Source organism: Malaclemys terrapin, chromosome 4 (assembly GCF_027887155.1).
Source record: "Malaclemys terrapin pileata isolate rMalTer1 chromosome 4, rMalTer1.hap1, whole genome shotgun sequence".
NCBI lineage: Eukaryota > Metazoa > Chordata > Testudines > Emydidae > Malaclemys > Malaclemys terrapin.
In genome coordinates, this window is record NC_071508.1 from 61,736,484 (window position 1) to 61,762,624 (window position 26,141).

At 37.8% G+C, this 26,141-nt stretch overlaps 1 protein-coding gene across 3 annotated transcripts in view; it reads right to left on the reverse strand.

The window, feature by feature from the left end:
* Nucleotides 1-7,091: 7,091 nt before the first annotated feature.
* The window catches only part of QSER1 (glutamine and serine rich 1), an 85,286-nt gene continuing 66,236 nt past the window's right edge, over nt 7,092-26,141 (reverse strand). Inside the window, exons 9-13 of one of the 3 annotated variants that reach the window (XM_054025258.1) lie at nt 25,337-25,474; nt 23,292-23,389; nt 13,471-13,623; nt 10,489-10,584; nt 7,092-8,256 (exon numbers count right to left, since the gene is read on the reverse strand). In XM_054025258.1, coding sequence (XP_053881233.1) covers nt 8,116-8,256; nt 10,489-10,584; nt 13,471-13,623; nt 23,292-23,389; nt 25,337-25,474 — 626 coding nt within the window. In that variant the 3' untranslated portion in view covers nt 7,092-8,115. Of the gene's footprint in view, nt 8,257-10,488; nt 10,585-13,470; nt 13,624-18,987; nt 19,219-23,291; nt 23,390-25,336; nt 25,475-26,141 lie in introns of those variants that run through there. The other 2 variants (XM_054025260.1, XM_054025259.1) reach the window with 2 other exon arrangements.

Sequence of the window (26,141 nt, forward strand, 5' to 3'; positions counted from 1 at the left end):
AGTCTAGTCTGCTTGGATATGATCACATGGTTTCAGGGAGTCTGGATATTTCAAACTCGGTGCTTAGACCATTAAGCTATGAACTAACAAACCAGACTCTTCATTTAGCCTGCCAACGTTACACATGCGGAACTCTCATTGACTTCAGTGGGAATGCTTTGTATAGAACAATGGCAACTTGTGGTGCAAAAAACAAAGAGCTCTTTTCTAGTAAGGCATTAAATTTAATATTAAAGGGGTTCATTGTTGCCTGGATGAGAGTAAAAGCAGATAATATTAATAAACATAATACTTGTACTTTGAGAGCACTAAAGAAAGAGAAATGGCCAAATTCTGCCCTCGTTTATACTCATGCAACCCCAACAAGCACTTTGCTTTGGAAAATACAATTTACTCTGTTGACTTCAGTGGAGCTATGACAATTAGCAGCAGCAGAGAATCTGCCCCAAGAATTTTTATTTAAAAAACAAAACCAGTTTTTATTTTTTGCAGTTAATTTCACTATGTTATGGTGGAGATTTTAATTGCATGAATAGCTGGAAATTTGCCAAATCTATGGATTTGAAATCTAACATTACCAGCAGTATTCACACATTCCTATAGGACTGCTAATTCTAAGAAATGTGCATTTAACTGAATGTAATTTTTAAAATAGCAATTTCAATGCATGGTTTGCCAGATATACTCACATCCATAATGGACTTGGGTACATTGTTAAAACATTATTTATAAAATGACTTGGGCATCTGTGAATTAAATTGCCTTAATTGTATCATAGTCCTAGTTTTCACAGGGCAGTAGCATGGTTCTGTAACATGGGATAATAACAACACTATTTGGTCCTTGCTACACAGATAAAAATCAAATTATGTTATAACACATTCCCCTGATGTAGTGAGTTTTTACTGTCCCTTTAAGTAGAAATCTGGGGTGAAATGTAAATGCTGAACTGATAAAAATCTAAATGTCCACAGAAATTATTAGAAAGGACAGATTTTTTTTTTTTTAATTAACTAAGGAGATACCAGTCTGAGAAATTTTAAGACATCCATGTTGAGCCCCACTGATTTTTGGGCTGGTCAAAGTCTAAATGTGCAAAAGGTGAGCTTGTTTTACAGAAACTTCCTGGAAAAGGTGAGGTCAAGTTTGTCTTGGATGCACAAGAAGATGGGAAGAAGGAAAGGGGAGAGACTCTAGAAAGTAATGATATGGTTATATAAGCAGGAAAGGAAGAGGAGATTCACAGTAACGCAGTAACTAGACTTGGGGAGGGGGAAGTGAGGTGAAAGATAGGGAGGCTGGAATCAAGATTTTTAGACTATAAGCCTCTGGAACAGGAATTCCCTCTTATCTATGACTGTACAAAGCCCAGCAATATGGGACGACCCCAAATATTTACTCCTATCAATCAATCATAAGGCAATAGATGAAGAAGGCATGGACAAAGGAATGGGAAGAGGTGGCGAAACAGAAAGGGATAGATTTTGGAGATATATAATAAGAAGAACTGACGGGATTCAGTGAAACCTAGATGTAAGAGATTAAGGGTAGAGCAGTTGATTGACACAGTCATCGTGAGCTTAAGGCCTGGAAAGGACAGGAACAGGGAAGAGTTTAGTGGGAAAAGGAGAAATCCCGTTTTTGGCAAGCTGAGCTTGGGCATGCGGTTGGACTTTAAGGATGAGAGATAGATAGTAAAGAAGTGATCAGTGAAGAGCAAAACCAGGAGAATATGGATACCTGGAAGCCAAAAGGAGGAGAGACCATTCAGTATGTGATCAAGTATATTGCAAGTGAGAGAAAGGCTGAGGAAAAGATTGGAAAGCAGGCCTTTAGACTTAGCCAGAAGGCCTTTAATGATCTTACTCTAGTGCTTGCAGTAGTATAGATGTAAGCCAGAGTGCACCGCCCATGTAGAAAATGCACAGACAGGGATTCAATTTATGCAAGGGGAATTCCCAGGTAAATAGACAAGCAGGCTTTCTGATGGCTTTGCACTCCCTGGAACACCACAAGGCAGCCAGAGCAGGGACCAGAATCTCTAGCACATAACATGATATATACATATTTAAACTACCTACAATGGGTAGCACTGAAAAACCTTTGCTTCTCTCTGAAGAAATGTTGGCAACCAAGTTATTTTCAGGATTGAAAAGAGACAAATCCAAAAAATCAAAACACATCAAACAAAGGTAAATCTAATAAATATTCTTCCATGTTATCCTGATCCTCATTGCACTCTCGCGGAACACTGAGGGAATAAAATCGGGGGGTGGAGGGAAAGAGGAGAAGGTCCTTAATTGTGAATGTCCATTAACTACCAGATCATGCAGGTAAGTCAACGCTACCTTATGGTCATAAATTGCTGATATACCTAATTAAATTAGTACAAACACTTACCCTAGGAGAAGATCGGGGAATATTGATACAATCTCCATTTCACACTAATCTCTAAAATGAGACTGATATGCAAGAGTTAATTTTTGTATTTTTCAAATGTGTTGAAATTTATTACAAATTTGTTTTTTAAATTCTGTATTTTCTTAGACTGATCCATTGCATTCTCCTGTAATTTTTGCAACTCACACTTCAAAACCAATAAATCTTCAGTTGACAAGTATGAAAAGCACCCTCATCATTCAAAGTAATGATCCAATACATCCTAACATCCATATTAAAAAATAAAATAAAAAAATCCTGCTTCTCATCATTTGTTGTTTTTTAAAAAGTTTTATGGTTTAGATTTTTCCTTAAGATTTTTGATGGCTATGAGAAGTCTGTGTTTGTTGTTCTTCCTGACTCACCTTTTATTTTTCTTCTCTCTTAGGGTACGTCTACACTACCCGCCGGATTGGCGGGTAGTGATCGATCTATCGGGGATCTATTTATTGCGTCTAGTGTAGACGCAATAAATTGATCCCTGATCACTCTGCCATCGACTCCGGAACTCCACCACGGCGAGAGGCGGAAGCGGAGTCGACGGAGGAGCAGCGGCCGTAGATTCCGCGCCGTGAGGATGCGAAGTAAGTGATTCTAAGTCGATCTAAAATACGTCAACTTCAGCTACGCTATTCTCGTAGCTGAAGTTGCATATCTTAGATCGATCCCCCCCGCCCGCCCCCAAGTGTAGACCAGGCCTTAGTTGCTTGCTCTCTGTATTCACCATTTTGCTGTTCCAAGAAATCAAACTATATAGGAAGCCTTAAGAAATTTTGTTCTGCTCTTTTGTTCTCCGGAAAGGAATAAAAGATCTGCTATGATACCCAAGTGAGGGGGAATTCCCAGTGGAAAATAAGTTCTTTGAAAGTTTGAATTATTCACCTATTCTTCACAACTATTGATAGTGAGAGCTGCAACCCTGTTGTTCTTTTCCCTTAAGAGGGTTGTACACATTTGGCTCAGTACACCTTCTTTCTTAAAAGTTCCTTTGTAAAATATAGCTTCATTATATTTGAATGCAGAATTAAAATATTTGCATCCCTCCTTTGCAACATGAAGCCCTCCTCACCCACTGGCTCCCCAAGGGGTTTGGAGGACAACAGCTGTTGAGGCCTCCATGGAAGCGTGGGTCTTGCAGTACTTGTGCTGCAGAGGGGTTGGGAAGCAGTGCAGATGCATATGGCCTTCACAAAGATGTCCCAGGCCTCCAGTAGATAGATCTCTCAAGAGCCACCCATTTCTGCTCACAGGGAGTTGGGAGAAGGGCAGATCATGTTCCTGACCAAAGACTCAAAACTTGTGGGCCTTCCAGTCCCCTGTATGGAAATAATATGCATGGGAGATGATTTGGGTTTAAAACATGATGTTTTACCATAACTAGACAAGCACATCCCTAGCAATATCTTTCTGTAGGCATGACGTATTTGTAAAACTTTATACAGTTATCCACTCTGTACAAAGAGGATATATTCTCCCCATTTTACCAATGTCCAAAATCTTTTATCTCCTTATTTTACATCTGTTCTGGAGGTAGTTCTACAGTGGAAGTAGATTTAAAACATTTGGAAACCAGACACAAGTTAAACAAAATTACAGAATTAAACATGATAGCATGTGTCTGAACTAAAAGAGTATGATGAAACACACTAGATCAGTTATAGAGACTTCTTCATATTAAGTGAGAGATCAGAAAGCATTATGTCTCAAACATGCCAATTTTCTTGGCAGTCTAGCTTTTCAAGTGTTTATGTTTTAATAATAAATCACTGAACATTATGACTTTTTGTTTAAAAAGTGTTTTCATTTTAATGGATTTAGTTAATAACATCAAATGAATGGTACAAAATTGTGTCCTTATTCACATTTCCATACATTGTATTATGGACCACCTGAAAATCTGGACTAAAAATGCATAAGGTGTTTTAGTCCTAACCTAATTTTTGCTATATGTAGAGGAGATATATAGAAACATGCATTTGTTAACAATGATATGTTAACATTAACTTAAACAATAACATATGTTAAGGTGTGCATTGTATAATAATGCACAGGTGTGTGATACTGTGTGAAACCAAGTGTCAAGTGCTACCAACAAAAATCAGAAGTGATTGCACACTGACATCTTGGGATGATATTTTTAGATATTTTTGTTTTAAATTTGCTTTAAATATTTAATATTTAAAATATATTTTCCCTACAGAAAGCATTTACTGGAAGACAGACTGGAAGATTTTCCTTTTCTAAAAGTATATCATTTAAACAATATATTAAATATGACACAGGTGATAAGACTCTAGAGGCCCTAAAGCCATTAGAGGTTTTCAGAGACAATTTTTCAACCCAGTGGTTTCACTGATTTTTACTAGCAAAACTTTGGAATTAGCAGCTTGGAGAGCACCCTGCCTTTACTGAAATACTATGCTTTAATTAAAACAAAAACAAGAGAGAAGGGGATGCCATACTGGTTGGGGGTGGAATGGGAACAATTAAAACCTGAATAATTTACCATGGATTTGATTTAATTTGTTTCTCTACTTGCTAATGAAATGTCTATACTGGGGTTTGTTCTTTCCTAGTGCATCTTCTCTTCCAATTTGTTCCTGCAGTCAAGTAAATGCTTGAATTTTCATTGGCAACAGAGGTTAAAGGACTTGGACCCTACTGCAGGATCAAGGAGGAAAGGACATTGGGGTGTGGGTACAGAATTCACTCTTACCCACCAGATATCTGAAACTGCAACACAACAAAACAAAGCAAAATATTTGTGCAAAAAAAGTAATTTGTACATTGACCTTACTTCTAACTTTCCATTGACTAAGTTTTATTCTGCCTGAATGGTCCTTCACTTTCCTAAGATTCCCATATTTTTAAGTCATCCTAGTTTGATGGCCTAAGTAACCCAACCACCATCTTTCTAGCCAAGGGCAGGATGACATGGAGTTCCTTTATATTGCTCTTTAATAGTCTGGAGTGGTCACTTTTGAGCAATGCAGGGTGCTTCCTATCTTCTATAGGCAGAGTGCTCGGTCTACTGGCCTTGGGAATGAAACAGAGCTGGAATTGAAGCCAGGTCTCCCTCCATGGCAGTGCAGAGCACTGCGAATGAATGGCCATCCCTTTTTCTTTTCAATGTACCTGCTTTTATGAAAAGACCAGCTTCTCCATAAGCCACTGCTTAGTTTCCAATAGTCTGAAGGCTTAGTCTGGGGCTTGGGGCGAAATGACTGGTTTCTTAAAACTTCCATTCAGGCTCCTACTGGAAGCATAAAGTGGAAACATATAAAATTAAAAATGTAAAAACGTCTTCCATTTGTTTCTTTTCATGGGTGTATTAGGAAGGCACCTGTGGCTAACAAGTTCTGACTAGTACTTTGCTGTATAACCAAAGAGCCAACCATATTGTTTGCTCAATCTATGTCATCATGCTTTTATTTTTAAATGATAGATTAATGTATATTCTAGATAAATGTCTATATACTTTAGTGTTCATATTTAAATTAACAGATTTTAAATGAATACTATTAATGTTTGTAACATTGCTAATTGGTACCACCTCATTAGTTTAATTACAAAACCGGGGGGTGGGGGGTGTTGAAGCAGTTCATTCCAGATTCAGTACTGCATGAGAGAAATATAGCAGATCTCCTACCCCGTCACACCTCAACTCCCTCCTTTTCACTGAAAGAGCAAATTACCTGCATGATGCTTCTTAACATTCTACACTTCCTAAGTCAAAATCCATACTGCTCCCCTTGATTATGGTACGCATAGCAGTAACACAACGCACCTCCTATCATGGTAATAAACTGCCTTTTTAAAGCAGGTACAGTATGAAGAAGCTTTAAAGTAAACAAGGGACATTTACTAACTTCCATTGTTCAGTCAGTCTGTTCATAGTAATGTGCGTACAAACTTTAAAGGAGAATTATTGCTTTTAACAAGGTGAAAACCCTTGGAAACATGGCAAACATCCAACTTAACAAGGATCTAACTCTATCAGTTAAAATGACATAAATTAGGGTTTCGAAAATCAAAATGTGATTACTCAAGATGGTATCATTTCATTTTCACATCTCTTCATTATATTCTTTACAATTCTAAGGTCTAATGAATATATTAGCAGCTAAATAGGATCAAAACAGAAAACAAACCACATTGTATACAAGCATGTCCTATTTGGCCAATCAATGGTGCACCCTGCTTTCCTGGTTGAAATTAAGGCACTAAGTGGCAGTTAAAGGATAAAAGAATTAAAAAAACAAAACCAAACCCAAAAACCGTTATCTGATGAAAGAATGACGTCTCTTTCTTTTGGGCCCCAGCATGTATACAGTTTGAATGACTGAAAGTAAGGCATTCTGTTGGCAAACTTAAAGACAATGTTCTACTGTTTTGAGCCTATTACATTCGTTGTCTGAGTGGGACTAGTGGCACTATTAACTGTTAAGAAACTGGATGAGAGGGATGCTACAAAAGTATGTCTGAAGATCTAAAAGGCACCAAAAAGAGAATAGCTCTGCCACTGCCAGTTCTAAAAACAACTATGTAAGCTGTGTTTAACACTGCATATAGTCTATTCACAATCATAAATCTCTGTTGACCAGAAGATAAAGTATAGTAGCTTTTCATTTAAACTCTCAGTTAATCAGGGGCCAGTTTAGTAAGAAATTTATTTTCACGTATGAGAAAATAACTGCAGTGTCTAACACAACTACACTTAAAGCAAAACTAGTCTATTATGCATTATTCTGGTTAACACTGAAGAAAACCTGTATAAACAAAAAGGGCTACCTCAAGATATATAGTTTACAATATGAAATCAACATATAAATGAATAAGATTTACTGAAAACAATGTAAAGTGTATTACAAAGATACATGAAACAACTTTAACCACAATATTTTCTCTGTGAAAAATACAACTATTAGTGAGATAAAATGTACAATTGAATTTTTTTTCCAAAAGAAAAAAACAAAAAACACAGTATAAAGGAAAATATTTTTCTTCAAAACAGGGAAAATAGTTAAGGTCATTGTCTTTCATTACAATATAATTTGACACAAAAAGCAGTCATCGGATTGCACCAACTCCATGTTCAGTCTCCTGAACATGATAATAGTAAAAGGAGTCCATAAAGCATAATTACATTTCTGGATTTTATGATGGCAATATTTGTATACAGAATTTGATGTCACACCAGCTCTGTTTACAAAATGCATAATACTCTAAATTTCATGGCCAGACAGAAATGCAAATATTAGTTTACCCCAGCCCTGACTCTTTTTGGTGTTCACCAGAGTCAGAAAAAGCCATAGTATTTTAAGTGTTATTTCTGTAGCAATAAAGAAAAAATTATACTTAGTGCATGCTTTATCATTTGTCAAAAACATTTCTGAAAATAAAACTAAGTTACCCAATAGTTTACAAAATAGAAAAATCATTATTCAGGTTAAAATGTGGTGATGTTTATGTTTACTTCCATCTCTAGAAGACTCATTTCCTTGGCAGCATCACTTTTCCTTAGCAGGAGCCAAAGTACAAAGTTCCATAAGAGAAATAAAATGCCTATGAATAAGAACGTAGTCTGGTATTGTAAGAGAATCAGAGCCGTTCTCTGAGCTTTCTTTTCCATCAGGTTAGTGCTGTAGAAAAATGTGAGATTCTGAAGAAAGTTTGTTATGAACACTTCTGCTGTACATGATTCAAAAGTTCACCAAACTTTTCAAAAAGATCCTCCACCCATTTTATATTTTTCATGCACAGCTGAACAATCTCCTCCTGTCCTAGATCTGCACTCTTTTTCTGAACAGAAGAAATCTATTTAAAAGAGAGAAAGAGAGAAAAAAAACATATTAGCCTGCCTCTGTTACTCATTTAAAATGTAGCATGCAGCTCTTAAAAACTTCCTTGATCCATATGCTAATGTCTGCAAAGTGGTAGAAATTCGTAGCCAAGCTTTATTTGTCCAGAGCCATCTTTTCTGCAGACACGGCTAGCTAAAGTCCAGGTCTATTATTCATTACTGAAGTGATATAGTTAAAAAAATACCAATCTAGGGTCTGATTTTCCAATGTGCTAAACACCTTCAATTCCTGGTATCTTAAGAAATGTGTAGGAATGGTCATAAGAAATGCCATACATGTGAACAATGCCATGTCGACTTAACACTCTTAAAATATAAGATCCAATAATATAAATAAATGCTAAGATATTTTAAAAATATATTTAAAAACCATGCACAATTAAAAGGCAATACTGTCTTATTTGCTAGAGTTTGATAACTGGTCTATAGTTTACAATAGAACTGTAACAATGCAATGCCAGCAGGGATAAAGACAGAACTTGTCAACTGATTTTCAAAATTGGCTTTAGGATACTTAAAGAGGAAGTATACAAATAATTAAAGATCTTAGTCTGAAAGAAATAAAGTATATTATTCAAAAACCATAAACACAGCATGAGGAAATATAAAAATAAAAAACAGTTGTGCCTTCTTTAGCAAAATTAGGAAGAATGAACTTAAAAGCAAATGAATTATTATGAATACACAAATACGATTTTTTTTATATTAAGTTTAAACTATTATATATTCCCCCCAAATTTTTTTGTTAAAAAACAGTTAAAAATGCTCTAGTGTTAACAACACATCTATAAAAGAGGCAGGATATCAATAGTTAAGTCCTCACCAACTCTTGCAACCTTATTGTCCAGGGTTTCATGAACCATCAGAATTGAACTCCACTTCTCTTGCTGCAGACCCAATCTAGGGCAAACCCGACTTCCTTCCATGCTCCCTTCACACTATGCTTTTTCCCTCCCTCTCTCCCTTTTACCTTGTTACAAGATAGCCTAATGCTCATAGTATTTCTGCTACTCTCAGAGGTGCCCACTGTTCTGTGAATAGTGGGCCTGCAGAACTGAGTGGTGATTTATTAGTGTGTTTGGAGGTGGAACCAAGGCTGTACATGGCCTGAGTGTGTGAGAGAGTGTATGCATGTGTGTAAGCAACTTAGTGCATTTGCATCCAGGCACTGGCACCAAAGGGCTCTATTGGTAGTTGTGGCCTCTGTTCACCGAGGAAGAAATATCATAGGGAAACCTTCATATGCCAATGCCTTATGCAGAGGCAATGGGCTACCTCTTATCCCTGACTCTCTGCACAGCCACAAACACCCCAATCTCAGGCTCTCCTTCCCCCGCCTCAAAGCCTCTTCCCTCCAGATCCCCCACGTCTGCTAAAACACCCTGTGTCTCCCAAAGTCCCATTCAGTCTATCCTCCAGCATCCCTACTCAAACCTCATGGGTCTCTGAAGGTGCCTCTCATCCACAGAGCACAATCCTCATGCCTCTGGCTACCTAGCATGCCTCACCAAGGATTTGTGCAAAGCACAGGTGGTGAGACATGTCATAAAACAGAAACAGCTGCTGGTCTGAGCAGTTTTGTCAGTTAATCTTGATGAAACTCAATTAGGTTAATAAGCATATGTGTTTAATTAAAAAAAAAAAAAGCCTTACGTCCAAAATGTTATCAGAATGTGTGTATATGAGGATGCAAAGTGTGTATGTTGGCAAGACAGAGAGAGAAATTTGGAGTCTGTTGGGACTGTGACTGTTTAGTCAGAGGGACTGAAGAACTGGGAGAAGAACAGAATATTTTTTAAAAATTGGTGTTTTTAAATGTTTCTTCTATTAAAGTTAATAGTCTACTAAAAATAGAAAATCCAGTTGTCCTAGGAAGAGTTACTGTCCCAAATGTACAGTTTAATTTCAATTACTAAAATACAAAAGAGAACATTTTAATCAAGTTATATGCTAATGACAACACAGGCTCAAATGTCAGCTGTTGATTACCTTGTATTGGCTGGAAAAAGTTTCCAACAGTTCCAATAGAATCATTACTTTGGTTGGGTTAAAAATCAGAAACACATTTAGCTGCCTCATACTGATGTTTTGATAATGCTGTTCTATACAGATCATTTAACTTTCTGCACTACTTCTTAATTCATCTAAAAATAATGCCACATATAAGAAGCAGAACAAATACTCACCTCCTCTTTACATGTCAGATATATGTGGTATTTGTAATGATGGAGTGAGTGATACAAAGTGTACAACTGTATTTTTTCTGGATCTACAGTAAACTCCTGCAGAGAAAGAGAGTTATTTTTAGGCAAATTAATGATATTTGTTCCAAGATAGGCTTCTTATTACCAAATGGATCATGTCAATTTTAGCAATTCAGAAATAAAAGGTGACTATCATCATGTCTGAAACTGCATCAAGAGATATGTGACATCAAAATGAGTATACCTTTACCCACTTTGTTTCTCATGTAAATTTAATGTCTTCTTTAAAGCTGGGTTTAATAGTTCTTTCAACCACTCTGAACATATGGAAGGTGTGTTAGCTTGCCATTTTTCAAGTATTACTGACATCTCTAAAAATAGCAAAAGATGTAGCTATTTCTTGGCGTTCACTTAATCTATCAAATTCTGTATAGATTTTTGGAGAAGAGCAAATCTTTGTCTTAGGAACTGTGGAAAGAGCTTGCATATATTGCTGCGATAGTTTTTTCTTTCCAAAAATTTCAAAAATATGTGGAATATATTCACTGGTTGGTGGCATCTCCTGCATCTACTGATGTTAGCTAAACTTACTTTAGGTATGTCTTCCAGTATCCTGTAAAATCTAGTTAAGATTGTCCTGAAAAAGCCACAAATAGGAGTTATATGTATTTCTCTAATATTTCTTTTCAATATTTTTTTTAACAATAAGATATGAAACAACTTCTGTCACTAGAGATAAATGAGAAGCTACAACAAAGAATTAATTTATTTATATGCCTGGCCTATGATGTGCCTTACGATCAAATTAAAGTTTCTCCAATGGAAACATTAATTTTTCCATGTACTGTCTAGCAGCTGTTGTACAGTTTACAGTAGGAAATGTAATTAAATGTTAATATTAAAGGCTAAACTGCCACAAGCCGCATGTAAGGGCAACATGTTGTTGTGCTCTGCCAGAAGCTGCCCCATATTCCCCCCTGGCTCTGGTGGGAGAGGGATGTGGGGGGAAGGGGGCAACGTACCCTGAACCAGACCTAGACCTGGTCCAACATTTGCCGGCTAGCACAGCTGTGCTGCCTGTTACACTATGGAGATGGAAGGGCCACCACCTAAGGCTGAGTCCATTCCCTCCTCCTGCCTGTGCAAGAGGGGGAGCAGCAGCAGCAGCTCCAAGGAGACTGTTTCCTCCTGCTACCTGGGATGTGAGCAGATTGCACAGGGGAGTAAGAGATTGCCTTATACCTCCTTAATTCCTTGCTTTGGCATACAGGACAGGCCGTGATGGGTATGTCTGCACAGGAATAAAAGATCAGTGACACAGCTGTAGCTGGCCCAGGTCAGCTGACTCGGGCTTGCGGGATTCAAGCTGTGGGGCTAAAAATTGCAAGCTCCCAGAGCTTGGGCTCCAGCCCAAGCCCGGAACATCTACATAGCCAACTTTTGAGGCCCAAAGCCGAGCCCTGTTTCAGCTGACCTGGGCCAACTGTGGGTTTTTTATCCCTGTGTAAATGTACCCAATGTGGCCCTAAATACATTATTTACATATACACATGATTCCATTCAAGGGGGGGGGAAGGAATAGCTCAGTGGTTTGAGCATTGGCCTGCTAAACCCAGCGTTGTGAGGCGGCCACTTAGGGATCTAGGGCAAAATCAGTACTTGGTCCTGCTAGTGAAGGCAGGGGGCTGGACTCAATGACCTTTCAAGGTCCCTTCCAGTTCTAGGAGATAGGATATCTCCATTAATTTATTATTTTAATTATTGTGTGGAATATTATTTTAATACATGCATTTTGCTTACCTATTTGGAATAAACTATGTAGAGTTGCCAAGTTTCTAATTGCAGAAAACTGAACACCCTTGCCCTGCCCCCTGCTTTGAGGCCCCACCCCTTCTCCTAGGTCCCGCCCCCTCTCCCTGCATCCCCCCTCCCTGCGTCACTCGCTCTCCCCAACCCTCACTCACTCGCTCATTTTCACTGAGCTGGAGCAGAGGGTTGGGGAGCAGGAGGAGGTGATGGTTCCGCTGGGGGTGCTGGCTCTGGGGTGAGGCTGGGGATGAGGGGTTTGGGCTTCAGGCTGAGGCAGGGGGTTGGGCTGTGGGAGGGAGTACAGGCTCTGGGCTGAGGTTGTGGGCTCCAGGGTGGAACCAGAAATGAGGGATTCAGGGTGCGTGTGGGGGCACCAGGGGGGGTTGGGTGCAGGGGGGGGGGTGAGGGCTCCGGCTGGGGATGTGGCTCTGGGGTGAAGCATTTGGGGTGCAGGAGGGGGGCCCAGGCTGCGTCTGAGGGATTCAGAGTGCAGGAGGGGGCTCAGGGCTGGGGCAGGGCTGCGGGAGGGGGTTGGGGTGCAGGCTCCGGTGCTTACCTCAGGCGACTACCGGGAAGCGGTGTCGTCCCTCTGACTCCTAGGTGGAGGTGCGGCCTGGGGGCTCCACACTACTCCCACCCGCAGGCACCATTGGCTAGGAACCGCAGCCAATGGAAGCTGCGGAGCCATTGCTTGGGGCGGGGGCAGTGTGCGGAACCCCTGTGGCCGCCCCTACGCCTAGGAGCTGGAGGGACATGCTGTCCGCTTGCTGGGAGCCACCCGCAGCCAGGTAGGGAGCTTGTCAGCCCCATGCCAACTGGACCTTTAATGGCCCTGTCAGCAGTGCTGACCGGAGCCGCCAGGGTCCCTTTTTGACCAGCTGTTCCGGTTGAAAACTGGACACCCGGCAACCCTGTATCTGTAATGGTTTAATAATAAAAGGAAACAGGCCACCAAGACAAGTGATTTAATATGCTGTAGATTTCAAACAAATCATTATTTTCAAAATTACTTAATTATAGGTTTACAATTTTATCTTTTTTATATATTTGCAAAAAACCTAATTACCAACAAAATGCAATCCTTTAAGGTATTTTTTTTTCATCTATCATGTTAGAAATAAGATGGCAGCAGTGATGAATCTTCTAAACACTTACGTGTGCTAACTTAGTGGTTGATTTAGAAGTCCTCAGTGTTTTCTTGTTGTAAGCTTTACCATTCATTCTGATTTTAGAAAGAGCAGCTCCTCCACTTTTTGTTTTAGAATCACGAGTGATTACTGTCAGTTCAGGAAAGTTTTCCAAAGCACTCTTAAACAGAGCATAAAAGCAAAAAGGATTTTGAATTATGCAAAAATTCCACCAAAAGAGAACTTCTCAATCAATCAGACCGCTGGAAAACTGACCATTATTTTCAGAGAAGTTAAAATATTGAAAGCAACCAATCATAAAATATTTTACATACAAGTCTAAAAGCCTCACTTAATGAATCAGCTATAAGATAGCAATATAAAAACACATACAGACTTTTTTTGACTGGCTTTAAAAGTAATGTCTCAAGGGAATCAGGCCCTTTCACATATCACAGCTGTCATCTTTGTGTTCCTTCATGAAAAAAACAAACTAGCAAGGAATCCAGCGGGCAATTTTGATTGCTTACAATTCTATATTTTACTTTGCATTCTATCGCTCCTTCCATCCAAGAATCTGTAAGCACTTTAAAAATATCAATAATTAGGCCTCAATACACCTATGAAGTAAGGAAGCATTATCATGTTAATTTTACAGAAGGGGAAATTGAGTCACAGAGAAGTTTTACAGCAACGCACCTCGGTCACACAGCCAGTCTATAAGAGCCCAGAATAAAACCCAGACTTCTGACTGTTAGTCCTGTACTTTAGCTATCAGACTACTCACTATTTTCTCTACACTGCTCAGAAAGGAAAACACACCCAATCTCATTAACAAATTTGTTATCCAACAATAGTCGGGAATATTTCAAAAATAAACTTTTCCGTTTTAGACAACAGCGTACACCATTACAAGAGGATAAATTTGCATTGTAATTAAAGTTACTGCTTTGTAATATAGGTACTTTGAATTAACAGAGTTAAATTCTCCATTTCGAGGTAGTCTTTTGATAGGAGTTAATCTCACTGAAAGAACAGTTTGAATACTGCAAATGTTTTAAGATGTGGGAACCCTATTTATTTTAAATTGAAAACCTCATCAAGGGCTGTCTTTGTTTAACTCCCCTCCGAATCTGCACACAGAAATCTGAACTTTGACATCAGTTCAAAAATTTAATACAATTTTGAGAACTTACAATTAAGAAAGTTTTAAATGAATACATTGGTTAGTCAGAGGGTGCACATGAATGAAAAATAAGTCACAGAGGGAGACAAACACAAAGCACTATCTGTTACTAGAAAATTGGAATGGGGGGAGGGGGAGGTCAGTAAAGAGCAAGCCTTAAAAATTTTAAGATTAAAGAAGGAAATGGTAGTAGCTAGATAGCCAAAGGGGTCTGAGATTTCCTCTAAAGTGTCAGGCCCCCCTCCCCCATCCCTTCCTTGACCTAAACTTCTTTAAATGAAAACAAAAAATCCCTGAAAATCCTAATTAAGATTTAGAGGTGCCTTCGTCTTTCCCCTCCTTCCCAAGTCTATTAGCAGTATCTGAAGCAGCCCTAATTGCTGACACCCAACTAATTCCATATGTTCCCATATTTTCTTCAGACAGATTTTATTAATCATAAAATTTGATTTCCAGGTGAAGTAGTGAGCTACATCCACCATAAAAAAACCCCTGAACTCTCTACAGGGTATAGAAATAATGTATTGCTGTGGCATGCTGTTTTATTTTGATTCCCTTTTTAAAATGAGGATCTGTCCATCCCATTTTATACAGGGTCACCAAAAAGCTGTAAAACAGTAGTGACTTTTGGGCACTCTTGATCTGAGTTAGTCAAACTACTGACTTGGAGGTGAATGGCAATTATATGTAGCAGTTTTCTCATCGGCCTTTCAATTCCCCTTTTTGTAACATGCTTTAGGTGGTTTCTGTCATCCAATTCCTAAAACAAACAAAATTCCTACAATTAATTAATTCCCTTGATAGCCGAATGCAAAGGGTTGTATGAGTAGAGACACTCAACTGTCCTTTAAGTTTAGATAGTAGTAGCTCTAGAACAAAACCTAAAGTGAAGCATAGTAACTCTCCTTAACTGCATGTGTTCTCGTTAATTAAGAAAGCTTTTGAAAGTATCCTTCAGGTCCCTGTTTTTGTAGTACTGCCAATACCACATGTTCAAAAACCATGAGTGAGGCCCAACAAAATATATGCAATTGGCATTAAATTCCACACAATTTAAAAAAAATAATATCGTTTTAATTTATTCTTAGTTGCCTTCTGATGTATTTTAGGATTCATGTTTTCAAACTTTTCTCTGCAAACACAAGGGTTAGAAACATTTTTTTTAAAGTGAAAGCTGAGATTCTCATGTAATCACATCAATTCAGGAGCTAGAGCTTTAAGAAAAGCATCAAATGTTGCAAGACTTGTGATGAAATCATGACTGCTGGCGACACTGCAGCTGGCTCCAAAAATGCAAACTCCCTCCCCGAAATGTTGCTGCTGCTTTAGTTGGAGCATGTGACAGGAATGAGTACGGCATGCTTTGGATTCCTGAAACAACTACCCTAACACGGAATCTTCATCTAGAAGATGGAATCACTGCAATGTTAAATTAACATTTAAGCCTTATCTATACCAGAAAATTATACTGATTTTCATAGTAAACTGATTTATAATTAAATTGGTGCACCCCCTAGTATATTCTTATTTGGTTTAAGAGCGCCTTAAGGTCAGTAAGGAGAGGTATTAATAGTCTCATTTTACAGATAGAGAAACTAAGTTAAGACAGGTTAAGTAACTTGGCCGATGACATGCAGTAAGTGAAGAGCCAGGATTAGAATTTAGAGGTCCCAGCTCCCAACCCAGTACTTGTTCCTCTATATCACTTGCTGGTATAGCTAGACCCTTGCAGAACCCCTCAGTGGAGACACAGCACAAACCAACAAAAGGAGTTCAGCTGGAATATAGCTACATTACCTCCCTGAATGACATTAGCTATGCCAAAAGAAGCACTTTTCCGCTGGCACAGTTGCATCTACACCGGGAGTTTTGTCAGCATACCTATGTCAGCAAGGGTATGTAATTTTTTCATACCCCTAGCTGACATAGCCTACTCTACAAAGCTTTGTCAGCATAGCTAAGCCTTAGTTAATTTCATGGGGAAAGAGTACTTACAGTTCATCTTCAGAGAAGTGTTTGGATGTACAGAATTTCACATAAAAGATGTGTTGTCACTACATTTGCAACAAATGGCACTAGATGTCATCATTCTGCAATAGATACATCTATAGATCTCCAGCAAACCATGAGATCATTTCCGAGACACACACTAACTAAATGGTGCTGTATTTTATTTTTACTAACTTCAGTTTTTCATGATGTGTTAAATGAATAACACCTTGTTGAAAAAATGTAGAATTATTTTAACAAATAATTTTTAAAAGTTCCATTGTATTATGTAATATCTTACTTTCATCCAGAGAGAATATATTCATTTAACTGATTATATTTCTTTACTTGCATAAATTACTACATTGTTCAGGGAAATGTGACTATAACAAATTACAGGAAAGAATTCAGCATACAGTTGGACTTACTGCTGCAAGAAATTAAGAGGTTAAAATGTTCAAATTAAAACTAATGGTGCCTTATATAATCTACAGATGATAAGATGAACTTTTTAATGAACAGTTACTGAATTCAAGGACTCTCCTATCCAGACTCCTACCAGGCACCTGGTACTGTGTCCCTGAAAACAAAATGTGCTTAATTAGTGTTTTAACAGATCAGTTACTTTTGCCTTAGTAACAGTCTCAGGAGGAAACTAAAAATCCATGTGCAAAAGAGACAGATGCATTTTGGTAGTAATCACCTCAAGGGACCAAAATGTAGACTAGTCATAGCAGCAGCCTTCCAGTTAAGAAAAATGACTCCAGCAGATTATTTTTCCTCTGTGAGTTTAATTTTCTACCTGTTTTAGCATTCTCTGTAGAGTTTCACTGCATTCTCTGAATTTCTGTCTTATGCCAGGAAGTCCTGCCTCATCTGTCACTGGCTCAATGCTATTGTCTATTCCTATGGAGTAGAACAGACTTCAAACAGGAGCACTGACCCAAAACAGGACTAGTTTTGAATTGGAAGGAGGAGGAGGAAAATACTAGTCATTTCCATGTTCTGGTGGGTCAAGAGGACAACTATAAATCAGACTTGCTCAGTGGAAAGAGCCAGACGACTTTGAATGGTGAGTACTTTAAAGAAAATGAAACTTCCAAGAAATGAAACACAATTGATTTTAACTAACAATGCTATTCTGAACATTTGTAATAAGTCTAATATATTACCAAATACGTACATAGGTGAGTTGCATCTAAAAGACTGAGTTAATTTACAGAGATGAAACTAACATAGAAAGACTAGTTTAATTTTGTTCACTGAAATAAGATTATAAGTGGACAGAGTGGGATGTTATAGCTGTTAGAACTATGCAGAAAAGTGTATAGAGAAAGCTGCTGATTTGATTATTGATTGGTGATTTTACTGTATGATTTGGTTTGCAATTCTACACTGAAATATCCCATATTGTCCATTTCAGTTTTAATTAATATGTAATTACTATACATGGTTATCAGTACAGAATAACCATGGGGGGAGGGATCGCTCAGTGGTTTGAGCATTGGCCTGCTAAATGAATGGATTGTGAGTTCAATCCTTGAGGGGGCCACTTAGGGATCTGGGGCAAAATCAGTACTTGGTCCTGCTAGTGAAGGCAGGGGGCTGGACTCGATGACCTTTCAAGGTCCCTTCCAGTTCTAGGAGGTAGGTATATCTCCATTAATTAAAAATTTAAAAAAATACTGAAATGAATGGTGCTCATTAGTAACCAACATATTTCCATCTTTTACTTGTTGGTTGCCTAGTCTGAATCTCTAACACCTGAACTACTCATTTTTATCAACATTATTATAGAAACAGGCTCTCTTATTCTAAATAATGGATTAAACTGGATTTTAAAAGCATGTAACCTATTTGGTATCAAACCAATAGAGATGTTCATGGTAGGAAATTAGCCTTTCATTACTACAAAATTGCTAACACAAACATGATACGGGTTTGTGCTTCTGTACTAGAAATATAGACATACTAACATAATGAGCCATTTTACAAACATATGCCCTGATCCTGCAATCTGATCCATATGGGCAGATCCCTGGGCTTGCCTGGAGCGCTATATACTTCCATACAGATCAGGCTGTAGGATGGGGCCTACATTATCTGATTTAAGAGACATAATTTATTTTCTTTTATTGGGTGAACAGAAAGCAAAAGCTTCTTTATACAGCTGGAATTTGTAACATGATATAGTGAGTAAGTGGATATAATTTTATATAACTGTGACAATCTTGTGCATGCTAAAGATGCTTTTCTTCTCATTGGGTGTAATGATCAGCTACAGAAGTATTAGCACAGTGGGAATCAAATTGTCATTATGTCCCTAGCTCTCACTGTAAAAACAACAACAATAAAAATGGAGGCTCAGGGTCAGTTAAACAGACCGTTTGTATTTATTATGAAAAGTATCAGAGAGATTTAGACACCCTCCAGGAGCTTTGCTGTTGCCATGAGGGAGCCACAGAGGGCTACTGGGAAGATAGGAGCAGGAACTACCGCTTCCGCAGGGAACAGCTTTTCAGCAGTGATGAGATGGGGAGGTAATTAACCCTCTTGCCCCAAAGTCCTAGAATAACGAAGAGAGGAAAACAGGACTGGTGCCTACAACAGGGTGGATAAAAATCAATTAAAAAATATCTTTTTTTTTTTAACTTTAAATTAAATAAATTCATATTTTTAAATATAAACCTATTTAAATTAAATCTGAAAATTATGACAGTCCATGTTAAGGTTTAAATTTAATAGAATCTATTAAAATAATCTAAATTAAACTAAAAAACTATACTAAGCAGCAGATGTTTGCTGCGAAAGTTTTAAAGAAAGTCAAACCACTGAACAGGTGGAAGTCACTGGCTAAACACCTGGAACCAGAGTTTGATGACATGCTGCTAAATCAGTGTTTGTCAGCAGTAGCCTCTTCTGCACATGCAGAGTGTGTATATTTACTTATTTTCAGTTTATTTAACTAGTTCAGTTTAATGACTGTTCTTTCAAACTTAAGAAACAGATTGGGAGATGAAAAGGCTGAAAAGCTTGTTTTCCTCTTCCAATTGATGAATAAAACTGGGTGAGAGAGGATGAGATCTCTTAGTTCTAACGTCTTGATGGACATGTGACCAGAAACAATTAGTTCAATTCACTAATTACAGATAATAGTATTTTTGATGAATCCATTTTAATTTTCTACATGTTATAGGGATAGTTTGACAAAACCTTTTTTCTTATGCAGCCAGCACATTTACGTTAAAGTATTTTATTTAACTAATAAAAAACAATTTTAAATGTTGTGTTTGTACATTTGTAAAAATTCCAATTTCTCCAAATAAAACTAGACAAAAACCAAGAGTAAAAAAAAAACCCCAAACACCCCATCATCTAGTAAATAAGAAATGCGCCATTCTAACGTAATAAAAAAATGAAAACTAAGAATCTAAATAAATGTATGGTAAGCTATATAACAGCTTAAATAAAGGTGTATAGATATCCTCTTGGTTAGCAAAAAAGATATACACAGATGTAAATCAACATGTTTTAATGGCTACCTACCAATGCAAATAAACCTTTCTTTAGGAAACTGACTGGAAAGTGCAAATACAAAACAAGATTAAAAGTGATGATTTAAATCAATCCACCCTAGTCAACAATGCCTTCATCCCTGGAACAGAAAGCCATGACGACACCCACAAAATAGGCAGGGGAATCAGTTAGGAAATAAACATCCTTATTAGCGCTGTCAAGCGCTCAAAAAAATTAATCGCGATTAATCGTGCTGTTAATAATAGAATTTTATTTATATAAATATTTTTGGATGTTTTCCACATTTTCAAATATATTGATTTCAATTACAAGACAGAACACAAAGTGTACACCGCTCACTTTATATTTATCTTTGATTACAAATATCTGCACTGTAAAAATAAAAGAAATAGTATTTTTCAATTCACTTAATACAAGTACTGTAGTGCAATCTCTTTATCATGAAAGTTGAACTTACAAATGTAAAATTATGTACAAAAAAACGGCATTCAAAAATAAAACAATTTAAAATTTTAGAACCTACAAGTCCACTCAGTCCTACTTCTTGTTCAGCCAATCACTCAGACAAACACGTTTGTTTACATTTGCAGGAGATAACACTGCCCGCTTCTTGTTTACAACATCACCTAAAAATGAGAACAAGCATTCACATGGCACTGTTGTAGCTAGCATTGCAAGATATTTACGTGCCAGATGTGCTAAAGATTCATATGTCCCTTCATGCTTCAACCACAATTCCAGAGAACGTGCTTCCATGCTGATGATGAGTTCTGCCAGATAACGATCCAAAACAGTACAGACCAACTCATGTTCATTTTCATCATCTGAGTCAGATGCCGCGAGCAGAAAGTTGATTTTCTTTTTTGGTGGTTCGGGTTCTGTAGTTTCCGCATGGGAGTGTTGCTCTTTGAAGACTTCTGAAAGCATACTCCACACCTCATCTCTCTCAGATTTTGGAAGGCACTTCAGAGTCTTAAAATCCTGGGTTGAGTGCTGTAGCTACCTTTAGAAATCTCACATTGGTACCTTCTTTGCGTTTTGTCAAATCTGCAGTGAAAGTGTTCTTAAAACGAACAACATGGTGGGGTGATCATCTGAGACTGCTATAACATGAAGTATATGGCAGAATGTGGGTAAAACACAGAGCAGGAGACATACAATTCTCCCCCAAGGAGTTCAGTCACAAGTTTAATTAATGCATTATTTTTTTAACGAGCGTCATCAGCATGGAAGCATGTCCTCTAGAATGGTGGCCAAAGCATGATGGGACATACAAATGTTTAGCATATCTGGCACGTAAATATCTTGCAATACTGGCTACAAAAGTGCCATGCGAATGTCTGTTCTCACGTTCAGGTGACATAAATAAAAAGCGGCAGCATTATCTCCTGTAAATGTAAACATATTTGTTTGTCTTAGCAATTGGCTGAACAAGAAGTAGGACTGAGTGGACTTATAGGCTCTAAAGTTCTACATTGTTTTGTTTTTGAGTGCAGTTATGTAACAACAACAAAAATCTATATTTGTAAGTTGCCTTCTCACAATAAAGAGATTGCACTACAGTACTTGTATGAGGTGAATTGAAAAATATTATTTCTTTTATCATTTTTACAGTGCAAATATTTGTAATAAAAATAATATACAGTGAGCACTGTACACTTTGTATTCTGTGTTGTAACTGAAATCAAATATATTTGAAAATGTAGAAAAATATCCAAAAACATTTATTAAATTTCAATTGGTATTCTATTGTTTAACAGTGAGATTAAAATGGAGATTAATCAACAGCCCTACCCCTTATTATTTTTAGCATAAGGGGGCAGAAATAACACTGATGTTTACCCTTGCTCTCTTCCTCATACAGACACGTATGCACTCACCCCCAGAGATAGGCAGGTGGTAGGGATGGAACAAACAACTCTCCAAAAAAGTTCCCCAGTCCTGTGGGCAGGAGCAGATTCAAGAAGGTAGGGCAGGACAGCTGCAGCCAGTTTCACTGATGCTGGAAACTGCCTGCTCAGGATTTTATCTCCCTGACTTTCTCTGCTGTCTACAGAGATGGCTGCTACAGTGCTTCTTTCTTCATAGATTTTGAGGCCAAAAGAGATCATTATGATCATCTAGTCTTAGCCAATCCATAATGCAGGTCACCAGATTTCACTCAGTGATGCTCTGTTCTGCTGAAGCACCAAGTGTAAGACAGGAAGTGGGACTGTGTCTTACCAGCTCCATTTTAAACCCCTGTTGTGATTGAGCTGGGAAGGGAGAGAGAGGGGGGTCCAGAGACAAACCTACTTCCTATGCTTTACCCACAGTGTTTCAAGGAGCTGTTTTGGCAGAAAAGTGAAGCAGCATTGGGACAGTCCTGCTTATAAATAACCAGGAGGTCAGAGCCTGGGTAGCCAGTTTCCAGAAGCAGTAAAATTAGCCTCTTTTCTCTTTGCCCCTCCTTTAAAATCTACCCCATCCCTCCTGTCTATTTTGGATGGGTTATGCATAGCTGTTTGGGACAGGGAGCAGAGTAGGTGGCACTATAGCCTGTGGGGTGTTAGTGCTGGTGTTTCTTGACCCTGACCAGCCCACAACAATTTATTGTCCACTGTTTCAAAGGGTGAGACACACTGTGGTTGTCTGACCTATGCTGCTCCCAGCCCTTAACTCGGGACTGTGGGTATGAAAGGGTGCTTGACTGTTTCATCTTCCTTGATCCCTCACCTCTGGCTCTAGGGAGCCCTGGTGCTGCTCTCTGCACCTCACCACAGCTGAAGAGCTGGGATGTACCATGGGGCAGCATCATGGGGCAGAGATAGAGGCATCCTTAAAAAAAAAAAAAAAAAGCTCCAAAGGGACAGTAGTTTGATTTTCTGATGAGAAACTTGAGAAGCTTAGAAGAGAAAATGCTTTAAAATGAACATTAAAGCTTAGGAAGTAAAACTGAACTTTAAGCTCTACAGTAGAAACATCTCTACCATAAAATGTTTGCTAAGTGGAATATACTAACATTTAATCCAAAGTATCTTTCAAATCTCATATTCCATTCCAGGTACAAATTTTGTCATCTCACTGTACATTTGTATATAATTAGTGACTTGTTTAGGACTTTGTTTTAAATAATCTGACATTTTAAAAGGAAATACCTTGAACGTATGCTCCAAACGTAATTTGGAAAGCAGTCTTTTCCTGTTGTCATTCAACATGCCATCAATTTTTCTCATATGAGGCAAAAGAAGCTCATCTGAAAGACATGAAAAAAAACATAATAGTTAAGTACAGATGTAAGGCAATTATTTACATAAAACCCTTATGCCAGATGGGCCACTTTACCCTATTTATTAGCATAAAATAATCAAAGTCCAAAATAATACATTTTGCTCATATACCCTAGCTTTAAATAGGAAAGGGAAATTACTTATTAAGATCTACATGTTAAGATATAGAACTCAGTACTTGACTCGAAAACTTGGCAAATTATAATATCCAGGCCAACAGCTAAATGTAAATCTAATTATTATTGTGTTCTGTGATCTGTGATGGAAAGTTCAGAAAGGAGATGGACAGGGCAGTGCAGAGAATGAACCTTACAGACAACTTTAAATTGTTCTCTAAATCTCTCCCTGTTATGCAAGACAATTTTCAGTTCAGAGACAGGTTCTTCTCAGCTGAAGAGTGTGTGTATGTGTGTGTGTGTGTGTGTGTTTCAAACTGGCTGTCATATATTACAAATTATCCCCTCTTAGCTTGGATTTATTATAGGTAGGGGTAGTAGCACTGCCTATTAGTAAGGTTTCCCGACACTTACCATTATATATAGTTATACAATTGCATAAGAGATGTTAGAACCTAGGTAGCAAGGTAGGTGGCCACTGGTGCTTGAGAAGATTGTTCATTAGCTTTTAATTTGCAGCTCAATCCTGCAGTTTTTACTCACATCAGCAGTCTATTGCCTTCATTGGTACTGCTGACATAACAGCTGCAGGACTGCACCCTTTGTGTACAGAGAGAGAGGGTAGAGTCTCAAACAGGAAATAGCTTTTGAAATATGGATAAACTGAAATTAGCAGCACAGAGCCCCATGTCGTAGCAGCTGTATACTATGTGAAACCCATGCTTTCTATCAGTGTCTCAAGTCTAATGCTTTCTGTGTTAAATTTCCAAGACACAGAACTGACATTTGTATGCTACAGTCCACTATAGTGCATAGTTCTAACAAGTTGAAATTCAAATGACATGCCCATCAAACAGCAGTTCTCTTGAAGACAATCTGGACATGTGTGTTCAAACACTAATCTTAAACCCAAACAGCTCAGAAATCAGAACTTCATAAAGTAATGAGTATGTCTCTGCATTAAAAACTAGGCACACATTTGAAATGGTTTTTAAATAAAATTAGCATTTGTAGGTTTATTATTGGTAATGGTGATCTTGATTAAAAAAAAAGTGAGGTTCATTAGTGATGGTGGGCTGTAGCCCACGAAAGCTTATGCTCAAATAAATTTGTTAGTCTCTAAGGTGCCACAAGTACTCCTGTTCTTTTTGCTAACAGGAGAGGGGTTCAATATAACCAGATGACAAATCCCTCTGGAGTAGTTTAAAGCAATCGGAATAATACAGTAATATTTTAAACAAAATGTAAAGTTAAAAAATTCTTCCACTAAATCCCGATCTGGATTTTAACAATACAGTAATATTAGGGCAGTATGGTAAATTCATTCAGATACATTAATATTTCACCCACTCATTTATATTGGTGTCCACTTCTCATTAAAGTCATGATGTGATGAAATTGGAATTTGGAGCCAAGTGGTCAAAGATGCTATCGTGGCAATACTACTACTCTGGCTGCTCTACTGTGGCAAAAATACTATTTGCTCTGAACATCTCCCTGTTTAGAACTTTTAGATACAGAGCAAGTACAAACTCAAAACACTGCCTGATGTGGTACCAAAGTATGCTGAATCTGGGAAAATAGGAATTTGCGGCAACCTGAAACCAATACAAATTACACCTAGTACATTACTTGCATCAAAAATGTAGGTTAAGGTACAGCTGTTAAATAAGAAAAGTTTCCACATTTGCTTTATTCATAAAAAAAAAATGAACATAGTGCATCTTAAAATAAAAAAAATCATCATGGGACAAAACAAAGCAGAGCACAAAGAAATTAATGTAAAACACACTGTACCATTGCTCTTTTCCAAGGCTTGCATTGTATCTGGATCTAAGGCAATGCTAACAAGCAGCTCCATATAACTCTTAAAGGTCTCCTTCATAGCTCTTGTGTTCAAAAAGCGGGTGAAAAAAGGAGATGGAGGGACAAGTTCTGAAAAGTAATTGGAATACAATTAATGTTTTCTTCTGATATTCTGAAAATATTTGTATATTAGCATATGTTCCTATTTTGAAATAAAAGGCTTTCATTGTTAAACACAAGCAACCCCTAGTGGTATCCCAAGAGACTACAACACATGTTATTTCTCAACAGAAATAACGTCAAACTTTGCATTTATCAAAACAAGGGAGGTTTATAGTGTATCAGAGAAGCAGGGCAATATTTCTCAGAAAGATGCAGAATTATCTGCATTATCAGCATTTAGATAGTTATAGGTTATAGGAGCCTTCTAAAACTCTGAGGCAGACAAATAGCTGGAGAAAAGGGAGGATGAAATATTCCCATCAAGCAAACTAGACTAAACACCAATTTCCAGTGGTAACTTAGACATTCTCTGAGACCAACTGATTCAGCTGAGTCAAGGGGTAAAACGTTCAAAAACACCAAAGCCACTATCATCATAAGTACCACTGAAAGTCAATGTCATGTTTTCATGAGCTCACGAAAATACATATAACCAATTACATTAGCAAACAGATATATGTATAGCTACTGTCACTTTCCAAGATGTTTCAGAAGTTTTGTAGTCAGTCATTTCAATCACGCATGTGTTATACAGAAGTCATTAACACTTCTAAACTTAGTGTTTGCTCAGCTT